The sequence below is a fragment of the Apostichopus japonicus genome, chromosome 12, assembly GCF_037975245.1.
Source record: "Apostichopus japonicus isolate 1M-3 chromosome 12, ASM3797524v1, whole genome shotgun sequence".
Classification (NCBI taxonomy): domain Eukaryota; kingdom Metazoa; phylum Echinodermata; class Holothuroidea; order Aspidochirotida; family Stichopodidae; genus Apostichopus; species Apostichopus japonicus.
In genome coordinates, this window is record NC_092572.1 from 9,612,625 (window position 1) to 9,627,591 (window position 14,967).

At 37.0% G+C, this 14,967-nt stretch overlaps 1 protein-coding gene across 5 annotated transcripts in view; it reads right to left on the reverse strand.

Moving 5' to 3' along the window:
- Positions 1–14,967, reverse strand: part of LOC139976873 (uncharacterized) — a 150,344-nt gene that overhangs the window by 132,232 nt on the left and 3,145 nt on the right. For all 5 annotated transcript variants that reach the window (XM_071985738.1, XM_071985742.1, XM_071985741.1 and 2 more), the window contains exons 2-3: positions 13,444–13,573; positions 5,636–5,983 (exon numbers count right to left, since the gene is read on the reverse strand). In XM_071985738.1, the coding sequence (XP_071841839.1) occupies positions 5,636–5,983; positions 13,444–13,492 (397 nt within the window). In that variant the 5' untranslated portion in view covers positions 13,493–13,573. The remainder of the gene's footprint in view (positions 1–5,635; positions 5,984–13,443; positions 13,574–14,967) is intronic.

The following is a 14,967-nucleotide window of genomic DNA, read 5'->3' on the forward strand; positions in this document are numbered from 1 at the left end:
TGAGGTAAAAGATGCCCTTCAAGTGATACACTGAGGTAGAACTTAAGGGATATTTAGGGTAACACATGCACTTTAGGGGCCATATCTTATGATATAAAGTACACTTGTTGAGGTGCAAGGTGCACTTAAAGGGTACCATTGAGGTATGAGGTACAGGTCCTCGAGGGTATACCTCAAGGTATATGAGATGAACATGAAAGGGATATAGATCTTAAGGTATGAAATTATTAAGCTTATCATTTTTGGTAAAATGGTAAAATGCAACATAATAACATTATTTTTAATCAGCTCTAGATAAACAGTTAACCCAGAAAAAGGAAACAATCAATCAATTGTTGTTAGTCCATGTATCTAGGTAAAGACCTCAAAACCAATAAAGACAAATACAGTATAAAAACTTATCAAAGTCAGTCTTTGTGGTTAATTGTCTCAATGTGTGTTTGCCAAATTTTAACTCTAGCTTACTGCCCTAAAAGCTCAGTGAAAATAACACAGTTCTATGCAATTTTCATATTAATAATCATTATTTCTATTGAGTTATCTGTCGTTAAGCTGAATTAAATTTGCCAGATTTGTTAACGAGTCCGTAGATTCTTCAAACTTCATTCAAAATCTGCAAGCCCCGCCCAACAGACCGTTAGGCATAGGGCTTATGAGTGGACGATACGAGTACATAGTACAGTAGGTTACATATTTGTGTAATGAGGGCATGCTGATATAGGCGGTCGCAGTGATTTTACGGTAAATTGTTTGCACCATAAGAGCAACAGAAAATAAATTTCTTTTTTTCAATTGCGACAGCTTTTCTCGGTTAAACCCACCTGGTCAGAGTGCATTTAGAATTAGAAACATTGAATCTGCTTCGGAAGTTTGTTTCCGAAATTCATCACCAAACACGTATTGAGACTTTATAAGCACTGACCTCAAAAAACCCATTTTAATTGAGATGGATTCTGTTATCAACATGTAGTACTGTGCATATACAGTACATGTAACAGCTAAGTCTGTATACATCCGTCTGATTGAATCCTACATGTTCATTGATTGTCTGGGGCACTGTTGACATACATGCGGTTTTTCTGCCCTTGGCCCCTTACTTGAAATAAAAGCGACTGAGAGGCCCCTGTCTGATACAAAACTTGCCAATTTCTAGAATATTCAAAATCATTATTTGGAAGGGTACAATAAAGACCTGAAACCACATTTATGATACAACTGTATGTCCTCTGTCGCCAATCTATATTCTGCTTCTGTTAACTTTTACCGCTCCCCCCCCCTCCCTCCCCCCCCCCCATGCCAGCTGCTGATGGTAGTTTAAAATCATTTGAAAGTTTTCTTCTTCTTCTTTTTATTTTATGAAAGACAAACAATCAATCAAGGGTGCATGAAGGGTAAACATTATATTTACATAAGAAATGTAAGCAGAATGCCAGAGGAGAGAACGAGGTTGCAAAGAATTGGTAAATCGTTGCCTTCAGAACAAAAAAGACGGTTGGAAAATTTGTTATTGTTTTGTTTGTTAATGTATCGAAAGAAACGCACAGAAGAATAGAACAACACCAAAGTTTGTTTGCAGCTGAAATTTCCTGCCCTTCCCCAACTCCTAGCCTGCCCCTCCCCCACTCCTACCCAACCCTCCCCCTCCATCCCCAGCCGGTGATATAAGCAGAAAATCAACTTGAAATTCCAAAGCTAAGATTGAACCATGAGAAATTGAGTAAAGTTATATAATAATTAGGATTCAAGTAGCTCTTCCTTCTTTCAAAACTTGCTTGCTCTGAATCCAAAAGGGAAAACAAAAAGTTTACTAAGTTTTAAATAAAAGTTGAAATCACAGACTGAATTAAGACCGACGACTTTCTGCTTGACTTCAGGTAGAAAGCTCAGAAATATATCCACAAATATATCGAAAAGTAATGAATAAATCAAGAATGGAAGTTAAATGGTGAAAATATACTTTTCAAGATCGAGTCTCTTGAAATACATGAGTCGGAAGTATTGCTCTAAGATATGTCAGTGAACAGGTGGGCTTTACTTGGATATTTGATAAAAAATGCATCCAGGCCGTGAATAATACATTAGCAACGATACCTCCGTGGCAGATGAGGCGATAAAATTTGACACTTAAATAGCTATGGAACTCCCAACTGACGGTAGCTTCCTCTGGAAAATAAGGGGGAGAAGCTTGAGGTATCGCTGAGCTGCGAAGAAGAATCGGTAATTGGTATGGGACCGTGACGTGAAGAGTAGGAAGAGATACATTCGTTCATTTTTATGATGCGAGAAACAGGTGTTGATGAGAATCATGGACGCATATGGAAGGAGCAAAAATTTGTTAAAGTTGCCCGAATTTTAATTTTGGGTTGGGTTTATGAAAATGTGTCGTCCTTGCTTCATGAATGACTTATTTTCTTCACTACAGAATTTGTTTAAGTTCTTTTTTTGCAGAATATTGATGGTCCAATATAGATCGATTTGTCTATATATGGAATATATATACTTTCTAGGCCGCAGAGGTAGACCTCAATAATGATGGATTTTAGAGTCTGCTTCCTCAAACACAAACAATTTTCCTAAACAAAAAAACAACTGATATGGCTGTTACAATTGCAATCAAAACAATGACTGCTTTGTTCTTTCATTCTGCCTCCATTAAGAAAAGTACCCGCAACACGGTGATGAACATTGTGTGCACACAGGTGTGTTTTACATTCAGACCGAGGACTCCATTGTTTTTTCCAATGTTCAAATCCTCATACCCCTAACCATAACAATACCCCATAACAATACAATTCTTTCGAGGACGTGGTGATTCTTTAGAAATCACATCCGAGGACTTAGAATTCTTTTGTTCAAATCCTCAGTCAGAATACAAAACAAGTGCAGGCAAACATTTCTTGAGCTTTGAAAAAAAATATGAATTTTTTTTGTAAATTGCCAGACTGTTTGAGGTGCAGGCATGGGAAGAGATCTATACTGCTGTTCAAATAAAAGTCACTATCCTGGCCTGGACACACGCACGCACACACACACACAAAAGGAAACAAATGTCGTTGGGCAATAAAGAAAACTTCTGCAATCCATCTTCCTTACAGAGGGCCTCAAGTAAGGCTTCTTGTAAAGGTTACAAAACTACTGTCTCGATACCAGTTGATGACAAATGAATCGATGGCAATCAAGAAAATGAAGATTTCTCTCCACGAACACGATGTTGGACGACGATATCGCAATGGTACCTGCAATCATTGCCGCAGCCACAGATTGATGTGAAGGCTGAGAACTGACACTGTAGCAGTTTATACTATAGATAGAGATTGTCCGTTTGTTTCCGAACTGGTACGAATGGTGGAACTTTAGAGAAACATCTGCCCCTTTGATTTATTTGTAATAGTTCAGATAAACTGCACTTGTAGTCTCAGGAGATCGAGCTAGTCACCCACGACGACGTTATATTTAGATTGCCACTTTATTTCTACAGTATCCCTATTTATTCCTTTCCATTTTCCTTTGTTGATATGCATTAAAGTACTACAGACACCGATCCAGTTTGCCCCATATTCAATACATTTGTTGTGCGTGATAAATCTCATTCAAAATCTGTTGACATTTTTGAAAAGCTAATATTTTCATTTCCAAGAAGTTTTGATAAATCTGGGTAACTCATTAAATATGTGTAAACTGTGATGTGGAGTGTTGGGCTCATTTAAAAATGTCTTATTTTAGCCCTTAATGAGTTAACCCTTAATTACAAGCCCATATATATCATTTGAATAATGTGATGCTCCTCTTTTCAATGTCTCAGAGAGGAAAAATGCTGTGAGGCTTACAGCAAATGTTATTGACAGTTGGTGGAGCATGAGTGACCATTATTTGAACTTCTAGCAGATTTTGTTACAATACTGATGACCTTTAGGAGGACCACATAGTGACGTAAGGTCATAATTAGGTCATGTTAAGAGCTGCAATATTTTGAGATTCAGCATCATATGCAAAACCCAGATTTCCGTTTTGAGAAAAATTTACATGGAAATAAATTTAAAAAAACATAAAAAAAAAACATTTTTAAATATGAAGCATGTGTAGCTTGATGACATCATAATGAAACTTGATCAAGTCTTCAGCATTGTTTAATGAGGACACAATACAGTGATATCTGTGCTATAGATCTCTTAAATAAAATTTTAGTTTTCTTTTCTAATCTGTCTGTACAGGAAACATATGAGCAGTTAAAATCTCTACAGATCACAAAGGTCAATGATGTCACTGCCTGTAATATTGCCCTGGGAACAAGCCCAAACTATAAAGAAAACTAAAAAAGAAATCCTGTGCAAAAGTAGACAAGCAACTTATTCAGAATGGTTAGCACAACAAACTATTAAACAAACACCATGAACCGGAGGAAATGGAAACGGACTTCACTGGGGAACTTCCTCCAGCCCTGAAATTAAAACACTGCCCTTACCTGGAATAACTAAATACAAAGAAACCAGAAACAAAAATAACCCTACAATGAAAATAAAACCTCTATGAAACCAAATATTATTGGGTCCTTGTGTCTCATGCATTGAAGTACTTTGTGGTGTTATGTTGAAACCTGAATAAACATGAAAGCACTTACAGTGAAGAGTAGTTCCTGGTACCTGTGGCTATCACATGAACATTAAAGCACCTACAGTGAAGAGTAGTTCCTTTATACCTGTGGCTATCACAAGAACATGAAAGCACACTATACAGTGCAAAGTAGTTCCTGGTACCTGCGGCTATCACATGAACATGAAAGCACACTATACAGTGCAGGGTAGTTCCTGGTACCTGCGGCTATCACATGAACATGAAAGCACACTATACAGTGCAGGGTAGTTCCCTGTACCTGCGGCTATCACATGAACATGAAAGCACACTATACAGTGCAGGGTAGTTCCTGGTACCTGCGGCTATCACATGAACATGAAAGCACACTATACAGTGCAGGGTAGTTCCCTGTACCTGCGGCTATCACATGAACATGAAAGCACACTATACAGTGCAGGGTAGTTCCCTGTACCTGTGGCTATCACATGAACATGAAAGCACACTATACTGTGCAGAGTAGTTCCCGGTACCTGCGGCTATCACATGAACATGAAAGCACACTATACAGTGCAGAGTAGTTCCTGGTACCTGCGGCTATCACATGAACATGAAAGCACACTATACAGTGCAGGGTAGTTCCCTGTACCTGCGGCTATCACATGAACATGAAAGCACACTATACAGTGCAGGGTAGTTCCTGGTACCTGCGGCTATCACATGAACATGAAAGCACACTATACAGTGCAGGGTAGTTCCCTGTACCTGCGGCTATCACATGAACATGAAAGCACACTATACAGTGCAGGGTAGTTCCCTGTACCTGTGGCTATCACATGAACATGAAAGCACACATTCTGTGCAGAGTAGTTCCTGGTACCTGTGGCTATCACATGAACATGAAAGCACACTATACAGTGCAGAGTAGTTCCCGGTACCTGTGGCTATCACATGAACATGAAAGCACACATACTGTACTGTGCAGAGTAGTTCCCGGTACCTGTGGATATCACATGTATGTGAACATGAAAGCACACATATAGTACTGTGCAGAGTAGTTCCTTACCTGTGGCTATCAGTTCTGTGGTGCTGAAATCGTCGTCGAACGCAGCGTCCAACACTTGACATACGTATGACCCCTCAAACTCTATTCGCATGTAGTTTATAACTAGACCTCCATCCTCGGTTATATTGAAATGCCCCGATGTCATTCCAATGCCACCGGGAGGGGTATCCTTCCTCTTGAAAACAATCTGTTCCGACTCTTCTGGGTGATGGCCTCTGCTCCAGTAAATGACCTCGTATGGTTCGTCTGTCTGATCTGTGGTACAGGGGATAATCGCCGATCTGCCCAGGGGTGCAGCCACACGTTCAGGGGTGACCACTATTAGGTTCAAGGTCACCTGGATAAGAGCTAATGGGAGATATAAGCATAAATATAGCATCTAGTTAGAGGGCTGGACAATTATATACTTTTTATATATTTACACAATGATACCATACTCATACCAAGGGGACATTTTAGAAATTTAGTATCAATTCTAAATGGTAGATTACGTACTCATGGTCATAGCCTTGTACTTCTATTTGTACTCATACCAAGGGGACATTTTGGAAATTAAGTATCAATTCTAAATGGAAGATTATGTACTCATGCTCATAGCCTTGTACTTCTATTTGTACTCATACCAAGGGGACATTTTGGAAATTAAGTATCAATTCTAAATGGAAGATTATGTACTCATTCTCATAGCCTTGTACTTCTATTTGTACTCATACCAAGGGGACATTTTGGAAATTAAGTATCAATTCTAAATGGAAGATTATGTACTCATGCTCAGAGCATTGTACTTCTACTTGTACTCATACCAAGGGGACATTTTGGAAATTAAGTATCAATTCTAAATGGAAGATTATGTACTCATGCTCAGAGCATTGTACTTCTATTTGTACTCATACCAAGGGGACATTTTGGAAATTAAGTATCAATTCTAAATGGAAGATTATGTACTCATGTTCAGAGCCTTCTAATTCTATTTGTACTCATACCAAGGGGACATTTTAGAAATTTAGTATCAATTCTAAATGGAAGATTATGTACTCATGCTCAGAGCATTGTACTTCTACTTGTACTCATACCAAGGGGACATTTTAGAAATTTAGTATCAATTCTAAATGGAAGATTATGTACTCATGCTCATAGCCTTGTACTTCTATTTGTACTCATACCAAGGGGACATTTTAGAAATTTAGTATCAATTCTAAATGGAAGATTATGTACTCATGCTCAGAGCATTGTACTTCTACTTGTACTCATACCAAGGGGACATTTTGGAAATTAAGTATCAATTCTAAATGGAAGATTATGTACTCATGCTCAGAGCATTGTACTTCTACTTGTACTCATACCAAGGGGACATTTTGGAAATTAAGTATCAATTCTAAATGGAAGATTATGTACTCATGTTCAGAGCCTTCTAATTCTATTTGTACTCATACCAAGGGGACATTTTAGAAATTTAGTATCAATTCTAAATGGAAGATTATGTACTCATGCTCAGAGCATTGTACTTCTACTTGTACTCATACCAAGGGGACATTTTAGAAATTTAGTATCAATTCTAAATGGAAGATTATGTACTCATGCTCATAGCCTTGTACTTCTATTTGTACTCATACCAAGGGGACATTTTAGAAATTTAGTATCAATTCTAAATGGAAGATTATGTACTCATGCTCATAGCCTTATACTTCTATTTGTACTCATACCAAGGGGACATTTTGGAAATTAAGTATCAATTCTAAATGGAAGATTATGTACTCATGCTCAGAGCATTGTACTTCTACTTGTACTCATACCAAGGGGACATTTTGGAAATTAAGTATCAATTCTAAATGGAAGATTATGTACTCATGTTCAGAGCCTTCTAATTCTATTTGTACTCATACCAAGGGGACATTTTAGAAATTTAGTATCAATTCTAAATGGAAGATTATGTACTCATGCTCAGAGCATTGTACTTCTACTTGTACTCATACCAAGGGGACAATTTGGAAATTAAGTATCAATTCTAAATGGAAGATTATGTACTCATGCTCAGAGCATTGTACTTCTACTTGTACTCATACCAAGGGGACAATTTGGAAATTTATTATCAATATAACTAATGGGAGATTATGTACTCATGTTCAGAGCCTTCTAATTCTATTTGTACTCATAACAAGGGGACAATTTGGAAATTTATTATCAATACTAATGGAGGATTATGTACTCATGCTCAGAGCCTTGTATTTGTACTCATACCAAGGATACTTCAAAAGTATATCATGTACACCTCACCCTGTGGTTGTCATTCTACAATTCTGCTTCTTAGCAAGATACTTTAAGGTATAACTAAAACCATGTTTCCTGCTTTAACACTGATTAATGTCTATAATTTCCAGGTCATCTGCCCATAATAGATAAAGAAGGTTGCTGAAACAGGGTTCACACCATCCAGACAAAGCCGAACATAAGGCGACGACCACGAACTGAATGAAATGTCAATTTATTTATGGCGATAACAAAAGTAATAACCAAATTAATCCTGCCGTCTTCAATTCTAACAAACTTGACTGCAGTTAGTTAATCTGTGCTGCCGCCTGACCTTTTTCCATAGTGTTGATATCATGTAAACCATTTCCTACTGAGTTCATGCCTCACGTAATAGCAAATTATGAATCAGATGAACAGATTAAAGCAACACTCAGGATATTATATTTGTTCTTTGTTCAAATCATATCTTCCTTATGAGCTACAGAATGGTACTACTACAGAAGCTAGCTTTGGTCACATTTTTGGGGGGAGGGGGTGGGGAGGGGGTGGGGAGGGGGAGGGGAGGGGGAGGGGAGGGGGAGGGAAGGGGTTGTGGGTTGTCATATTAAATGCTAATGCATAATATTGGTTTTACGGCTATTCCAATTGATCTGTACTATGAATATAAATTGTGAGAAATATTTGAACAAATAAATATCTATATACTTTCCGTTTGAGATGCAACTTGATAATCAATGATTTTACAGACACTTTCTTTAATGTCCTTCTTTCAGATAATTACCCAATCCTTAAGTGCATTATACCTGTAGGACATGATTACATTAGGTTAATGTCAGGGTGCGTGTCTCGTTAACAGTTGCTTGAAGATTAACAACATTCTGGAAGTTGACTCGGAGAGGGGTTTGATACAGTACAAGTGCAGTAGATGCTTGATTCTCGAAGCTCAAATAAAATCCTGAAATTTATTTACTTTAAAGGAGCTTACAATACAATGATGTAATTTATTGATACCATAAATGTCAGGTGTGTGCCTCTTAGCAAGATTCTAAAGGCAAATGTCTGAAATCTGCTTCTAAAAAGGAAGTTAGGATGAAATAATTCATGATCATGCTTGATACAATAAATGTTGAATACATGTGCCCCTTAATGTGATTCCTGAACCTAATCCCTTAATAGTGCAACTCTGACCGCTGCCTTAAAGATGCTATGAGAATACTGTACATTTGTAATGATACTGTCAACATTTGTTTCTGATGCACTTTATATCACATGAGACTTGAAGCTAACTGTATTGAATCTCAATTCTAATTTTCACTTTGGAGCTTATCGTAGATTACTGCATGCTTCTAGGATATATTTTTTAACCATGTCTTACTCTCCAGATGGTTACACTGAAAGTAAATCTGGTTGTCTGAAATATTTTGCAACTAACAAACCATGTTTCCAACATGAGGGAATGAGCACCATGTGAACTGTAGGAGAGATGTGCAGATCGGTGAATAGGACACCAGGTTTGGGGAAATAGAACACCAGCTTACGGCCAGTAAAACTCCTCTTTACATGGTGGATCATCTATAGCTGGGGTGGGCAACCTACCGCCCGCGGGCCACATGCGGCCCACCAGTGATTTTTTTGCGGCCTGTGAGATGGCTCAAGAAAATGAAAAAAATTAACCTATTTTACATCATCACAAAAAACGAGCTAACTGCTTAGAATTTATCCGCACTAATGATGCTGTCGGGTAGGCCTAAATTATCCCCATTAATCATCAACTGTACTGTATTGACATTATGTTTCTGTGAATACGTTTAAGTACACACACCTATTGCTTGAAAGTCCTCGGAATCAAAGGTTTGAAATCAACAGCAGGTCGTTGGTTAGGTGCGGCCCAGTCAATTTTTCACTCCTTATATCTGGTCATTCATTCAAAAAGGTTGCCCACCCTTGATCTTTATATAGGCATACCTTTAATTTTCGTTTTTATCCACCATCTCTGAAGCAATACAGGGTGATACCAACTTTTAAATATGACCTATTGGGGGTATTTAGTTACAGTACAAAGCAATTTACCAATCTGAATGTAAATAACTAGTTGTCCTATTGATGACTCCCACTGAAGCTGAGTTTGATTCATGTCAAACAGACAATTGGTCGTCATGAGCCGGCTTCTGTTAAATATTTGCCCCGATGCTGGAGTCTTGTTTGGAAATGTCAACCTTGTTCAACTATGAGTTATAAAAGTATAAATTTTTTAAGCTAAACAGGATTAATTTGTGGTAAAATATCAGATCAATTAATTCATTAGGCCTACCATTTCAAATAATGTAACCAAGCTTTCAACCAACTTGTAAATGGATCAGCAGCCATATGTTTGCTATAATTGAAGTACGGTATAGCTGAACAAGTAACCAGCCAGGTAAGTATTTTATGTCCAAATGATAGTAATTATAGTGAAATGCTTTGGTAGTCAGTATAGGCCCCAAATTAGAACACGCTATAATTGCTAGAAGCTTTCAAAAAAGTACTTTCCTGGAGGTCTTTTACTCTCAACATTGTATTCAGACATTTTTAAAGAACACACAAGACACCTGAATGTCCCAGTGAGGAAAATTTCCTCGAAGGTTGTAATAAAAACAGTTTAAGAATTTTGAACAAAGATGACCATATTTGAATGTCTAGCATAATTGTGGTTAATACAGCATACCTTTAAATTTACTCTTCATTTTAATTTGACATTATTTACTATAGTAAAATACAACTTTTCACTCCCTCTCCTCACCGAGCTCTTAATTATATCGTACTGTCTTGTGACGATAATATGACTGAAGGGTAGAAAGTGAGTATTAATGATAAACCATAAAACTTTAAACTGAAATTGATCATCTATCATTTAACAGAGTACGGTGGTTTGCATGTACACTGATAATAATTGGCAAATCACAGATGGTACGACTAAACTATGATAAACTAATTAAAATCCGATCAAGTTTTGAGTACCTCGTTTTAATGATTTAACATCAATTCATGTAATTTGATCAATCCTCGGGCTTAACTTAACCTTTTTAAAGATAATGAGCAAGAAAGTGGTGGATTAATCATTTTTTTTTTTACAAAGACCGGGTAGTTCACTTGATCTGATATTTGAAGACATATGGCAAAAGTGATTCATTTACTGTAGCTGTTGAAGAAACAGAGTTATCTATATAAAACCCCGGCCATATAATACCTAGATCTGAACCGAAAGATCCTGCTTACGTCGTGTGAGAGAGATGAATAATATGTCAGAGATCTACGAGTGGGTTGAAATTGGATGGATCGTTTTAGTTTTTGCCGATTGATGTAACATCTGCAGCCATGTAAATACCCTTGCTCGCAAACTGCACATCTTCGGGTGGTCCAATATTTAATGACACAGTAACAGATGGCGGGTTTAATTTAGCTTAGCAAAACAAACATCATCATTTTGGTTTGTTGACCTTCCAAACTTTCACAACAGATGGTAGAGATATAGTAAATGAGCTGTTAAATATATTGGCTCACAACACTTTCAAGCAGGTAGTTTATTAACCTAAAAGCATCTAACTGCATTTCCAGAGTAAACTGTTCTGCAGGGAATGATTGAGTGTTTACCTTTACTGTGTAGCAGTTTGGAGAGCTCAGAATTGATCAAATACTTATAAAATACTATAGGTTTCTGTGTAGATAACTGCTAGATGCATCTTAAGGAGGTTTAGCTCAGTGGTTAACGCCGGTGCCTTTCAATCATAAGGTCCCGAGTTGGAGTCACTCCAAGATAAATGTATGTCGTCCAGTTACAGAGTTGTTGACATTTGACAATTCATAATCATGGACGTTAAATATGAATCTAAGAGATTGACTTCGGTCAGCTTGCGGCTTTGATAAGCCAATGAGGCTTCTTCGCGAGTTCCTGCTTGCAGGAGGATCTAAAATATATACATACAATACATAAATCTTTGCAATTGTTTAGCAATCTGATCATTTTGTGATACGATATTGGATAAATGATTCCCCGTTCTCATCATTGAAAATGGTCCAATAGAGTTCACATTGGTACATTGGTTGCAATAATGTCATATAAGCTGTATCTATATAAGATGATATCTTCCGAAAGGCTGTTACATATCTTAAATTTTGCAAACCTACTATAATAACAATATATATTTTGACCTACAACATGGGATTATGAAGCCCCCCCAAAAAAATGAAATTTGCTTTAGAGGAGCTCAGAACAAATGAAAAATTTTGCTTCATTTATTAGGCAAATATTGGGTGTCCACCTCTTGCTTTTGAGAGACTAGGTTCATAGAACATCCACAGAGTACCCTAGTTGGGACAATGTTATATATGGTTATCTCATGAGCTTTTTGAGTGAATCTGGTCAGAAAAGAAATGTGTTTATAATTTAACTGTAACCAGACGCATCACGGATAATTATCACAACTAATGATGGGACACAGCATTACATAGTGTACCTGACTGAGTACATAAAACATATGAACATTTAAAAATGAAATACAATCGGCTAATTGTTATATTTAATGTGGTGTAGGCCTATAGGGCAGGGGTCCACAAACTGTCATATACCAACCACCCAGGATCTCCAGTAAGGACTATAGTACACCCCACTCCTACCCCTCAGAATTTACCTACAGAATGCCATCTTGAACTGGATGCTAAAAAAATCTAACTAATTGAATTCTGGCAGCAAGTTAAGAAACTCTAGATATATTTTCTGACATCTTGCAAAACTCTGCGACCCAATAAAATGTTTAGGTCATGCCCCCTAAAGTTTGCAGACCATTAGCATAAGGGCAACGAATGGTCCAACTGAATTTTTAAATTAAGCTGTGTGGTCTTTATATTGCATTTATGCCGACAATTGAATCAAATTCATTTAACCAGTCACCAAGATTAATTTGGTCATAAAAAGAGGTACGGCATGATACAATATTTTCATCCAATGTTACTTTATAATGAGCAGGGATGTGCCCACGCTGGGCGGCACTGGGCGGCCCCGCCCAGCACTAAAAATTTCCGCCCAGCACTGTCTTAAAAATTGTGAATCCCGCCCAGCACTATTTTCATGTAAAATCCCGACATTCCTAACAATATATTCAACATAAATTGGGCCTAGCCTGATGCCCAAATCATACAGACTAATAATGCATCAGTTACCCATGCGAGAAAACTTACTTACGGCTCTCAATCGGTCCCTTGCAAAATCTCTTTGAAACAAACTAATAACTTTTACCAGACCTGTATGTAATATATTTCACTAAAAAAAAATAAAAAATGTAAATTGAACATTAGCAAAACTAGTACTTGTGTATGTGCTTAAATAGCTACACAACTGCCAGCATTTGGCACCTGAGCACCTTCAAAAATCGGACGGCGATCAGTATACCCGGCACTCAGGACATCCTGGGCACATCCCTGAATGAGTATATCACAAGTATGGCAAGATGGTTGACCAATTGATATAAAACATAAAAAAACACCAGCTTTTAAATAATTTCAATTAATTTTTTGTTTTTTACCTGATATGAGTAGAAATAAGGAAGACACACAGATTAGGAAGGACGCCATCTTTGTAACGGTAACCAGGTCGATAGCGGTCGAAATATCACATCCTATTCATAAAACATCCACAAACGAATCCTCTCCTAGCTGCAGGGGAGATCAAAAATAAAACAAATAAACACTCTGGCTGCTGTAGAAATGAGTAAATAAAATGACGATTTTATAAATATTGAATTAATCAATTGTTTACACCTCAAAATTGAAGAGAAAACGAAGAAGATCTTCCCGCAGGCATTTTTCTTAATATTTCAATTGACTGACAATGAGAAATAAATCCCTAGTAGTATTTAGTCCCATATTTCAAAGTAAGAAAAAGACAGTGTTGTAGACACTCTTCTTCAACACGATGAAATATATTTCAACCCTTTTCCTTTTCACAGACCATCCACAAGACAAGTCAATCAAATATCGAACCCTAAAGGGACGCAGATGGAATCGGGTCTTTGTCACTTTAGATGAAATCTCCAGGGGTAAAAGACCCTTGAAACCGATCCTGACGAGTTCACAGAAATGCCCTACAAAACCTATACTTGATGAGAGCAAATATTTACTACTGAAAGCTATGATTCTGTTCAAAATATTAGAATAAATTCATAGGTACAATTTTGAGTGATTCTCACAATAATTGTTAAATGTCATTCAATAATTTTAAACAAATTTTCTAAACAAAATCCATTCTATAAAACACATTGGGACAATTCAGATGTTCACATTTTGTGCAGTATTTACTGTAGCTTATGTATTAATTTGTACTTCTAATTTCTAAATATCCCAACTGAAACACTTTGATTTCTCTTCACAAAGATTGCTATGTATACATCTGTGCCCATTTAACAGCCTCTTCTTTTTATCTGATACCAATCAATTATTCTCGGAGACAAAATCTTTTTTTTTGTTTGATATGAATGGCACATTTTTTGAAGCTTTTTACAATAATTAATGACCATGAAGATACAGTACATTTATATCTGTCTGAAAGGAGTGTAAGAAGTGTAGAAACACAATTTAATTTGCAAACATTGAAGTGAAATTAACTCCTAGTCCTAGCCACAAAAAAAATAAAGAAAGCATAGGTACCCTCATACCTGTAGCTAGTCAACAAGCAAGCTGATACATTCTTATTTCTGGTGAAGATTACCACTGAGAAAACTCAGGCTATTGGTTGATATAAATTGTTTTTAAGGGTACGTATACCCTTCACTATGCTTCCTGCCTATCACTTATTATTGGTCTTTGTTTGCCTGTTGTTGTTGTGTAACTTTGTGGTAGAGAGAGAGGCCGGGTATAGATATGAAGATATAAGTTAACAAACAGCCTGAGGGTTAATCAGGTTAAAAGATGATGGCACAGATGGTGTGAATTTAAGCTATAAACTTGTATAAGTGATGGCGGGTATAGGCCATCTGCAGATGTGTGATATATCTTCGAGGGCATAATATGCGACATAAACATGCCATATGTTAAGAAATATAAACTTGTTA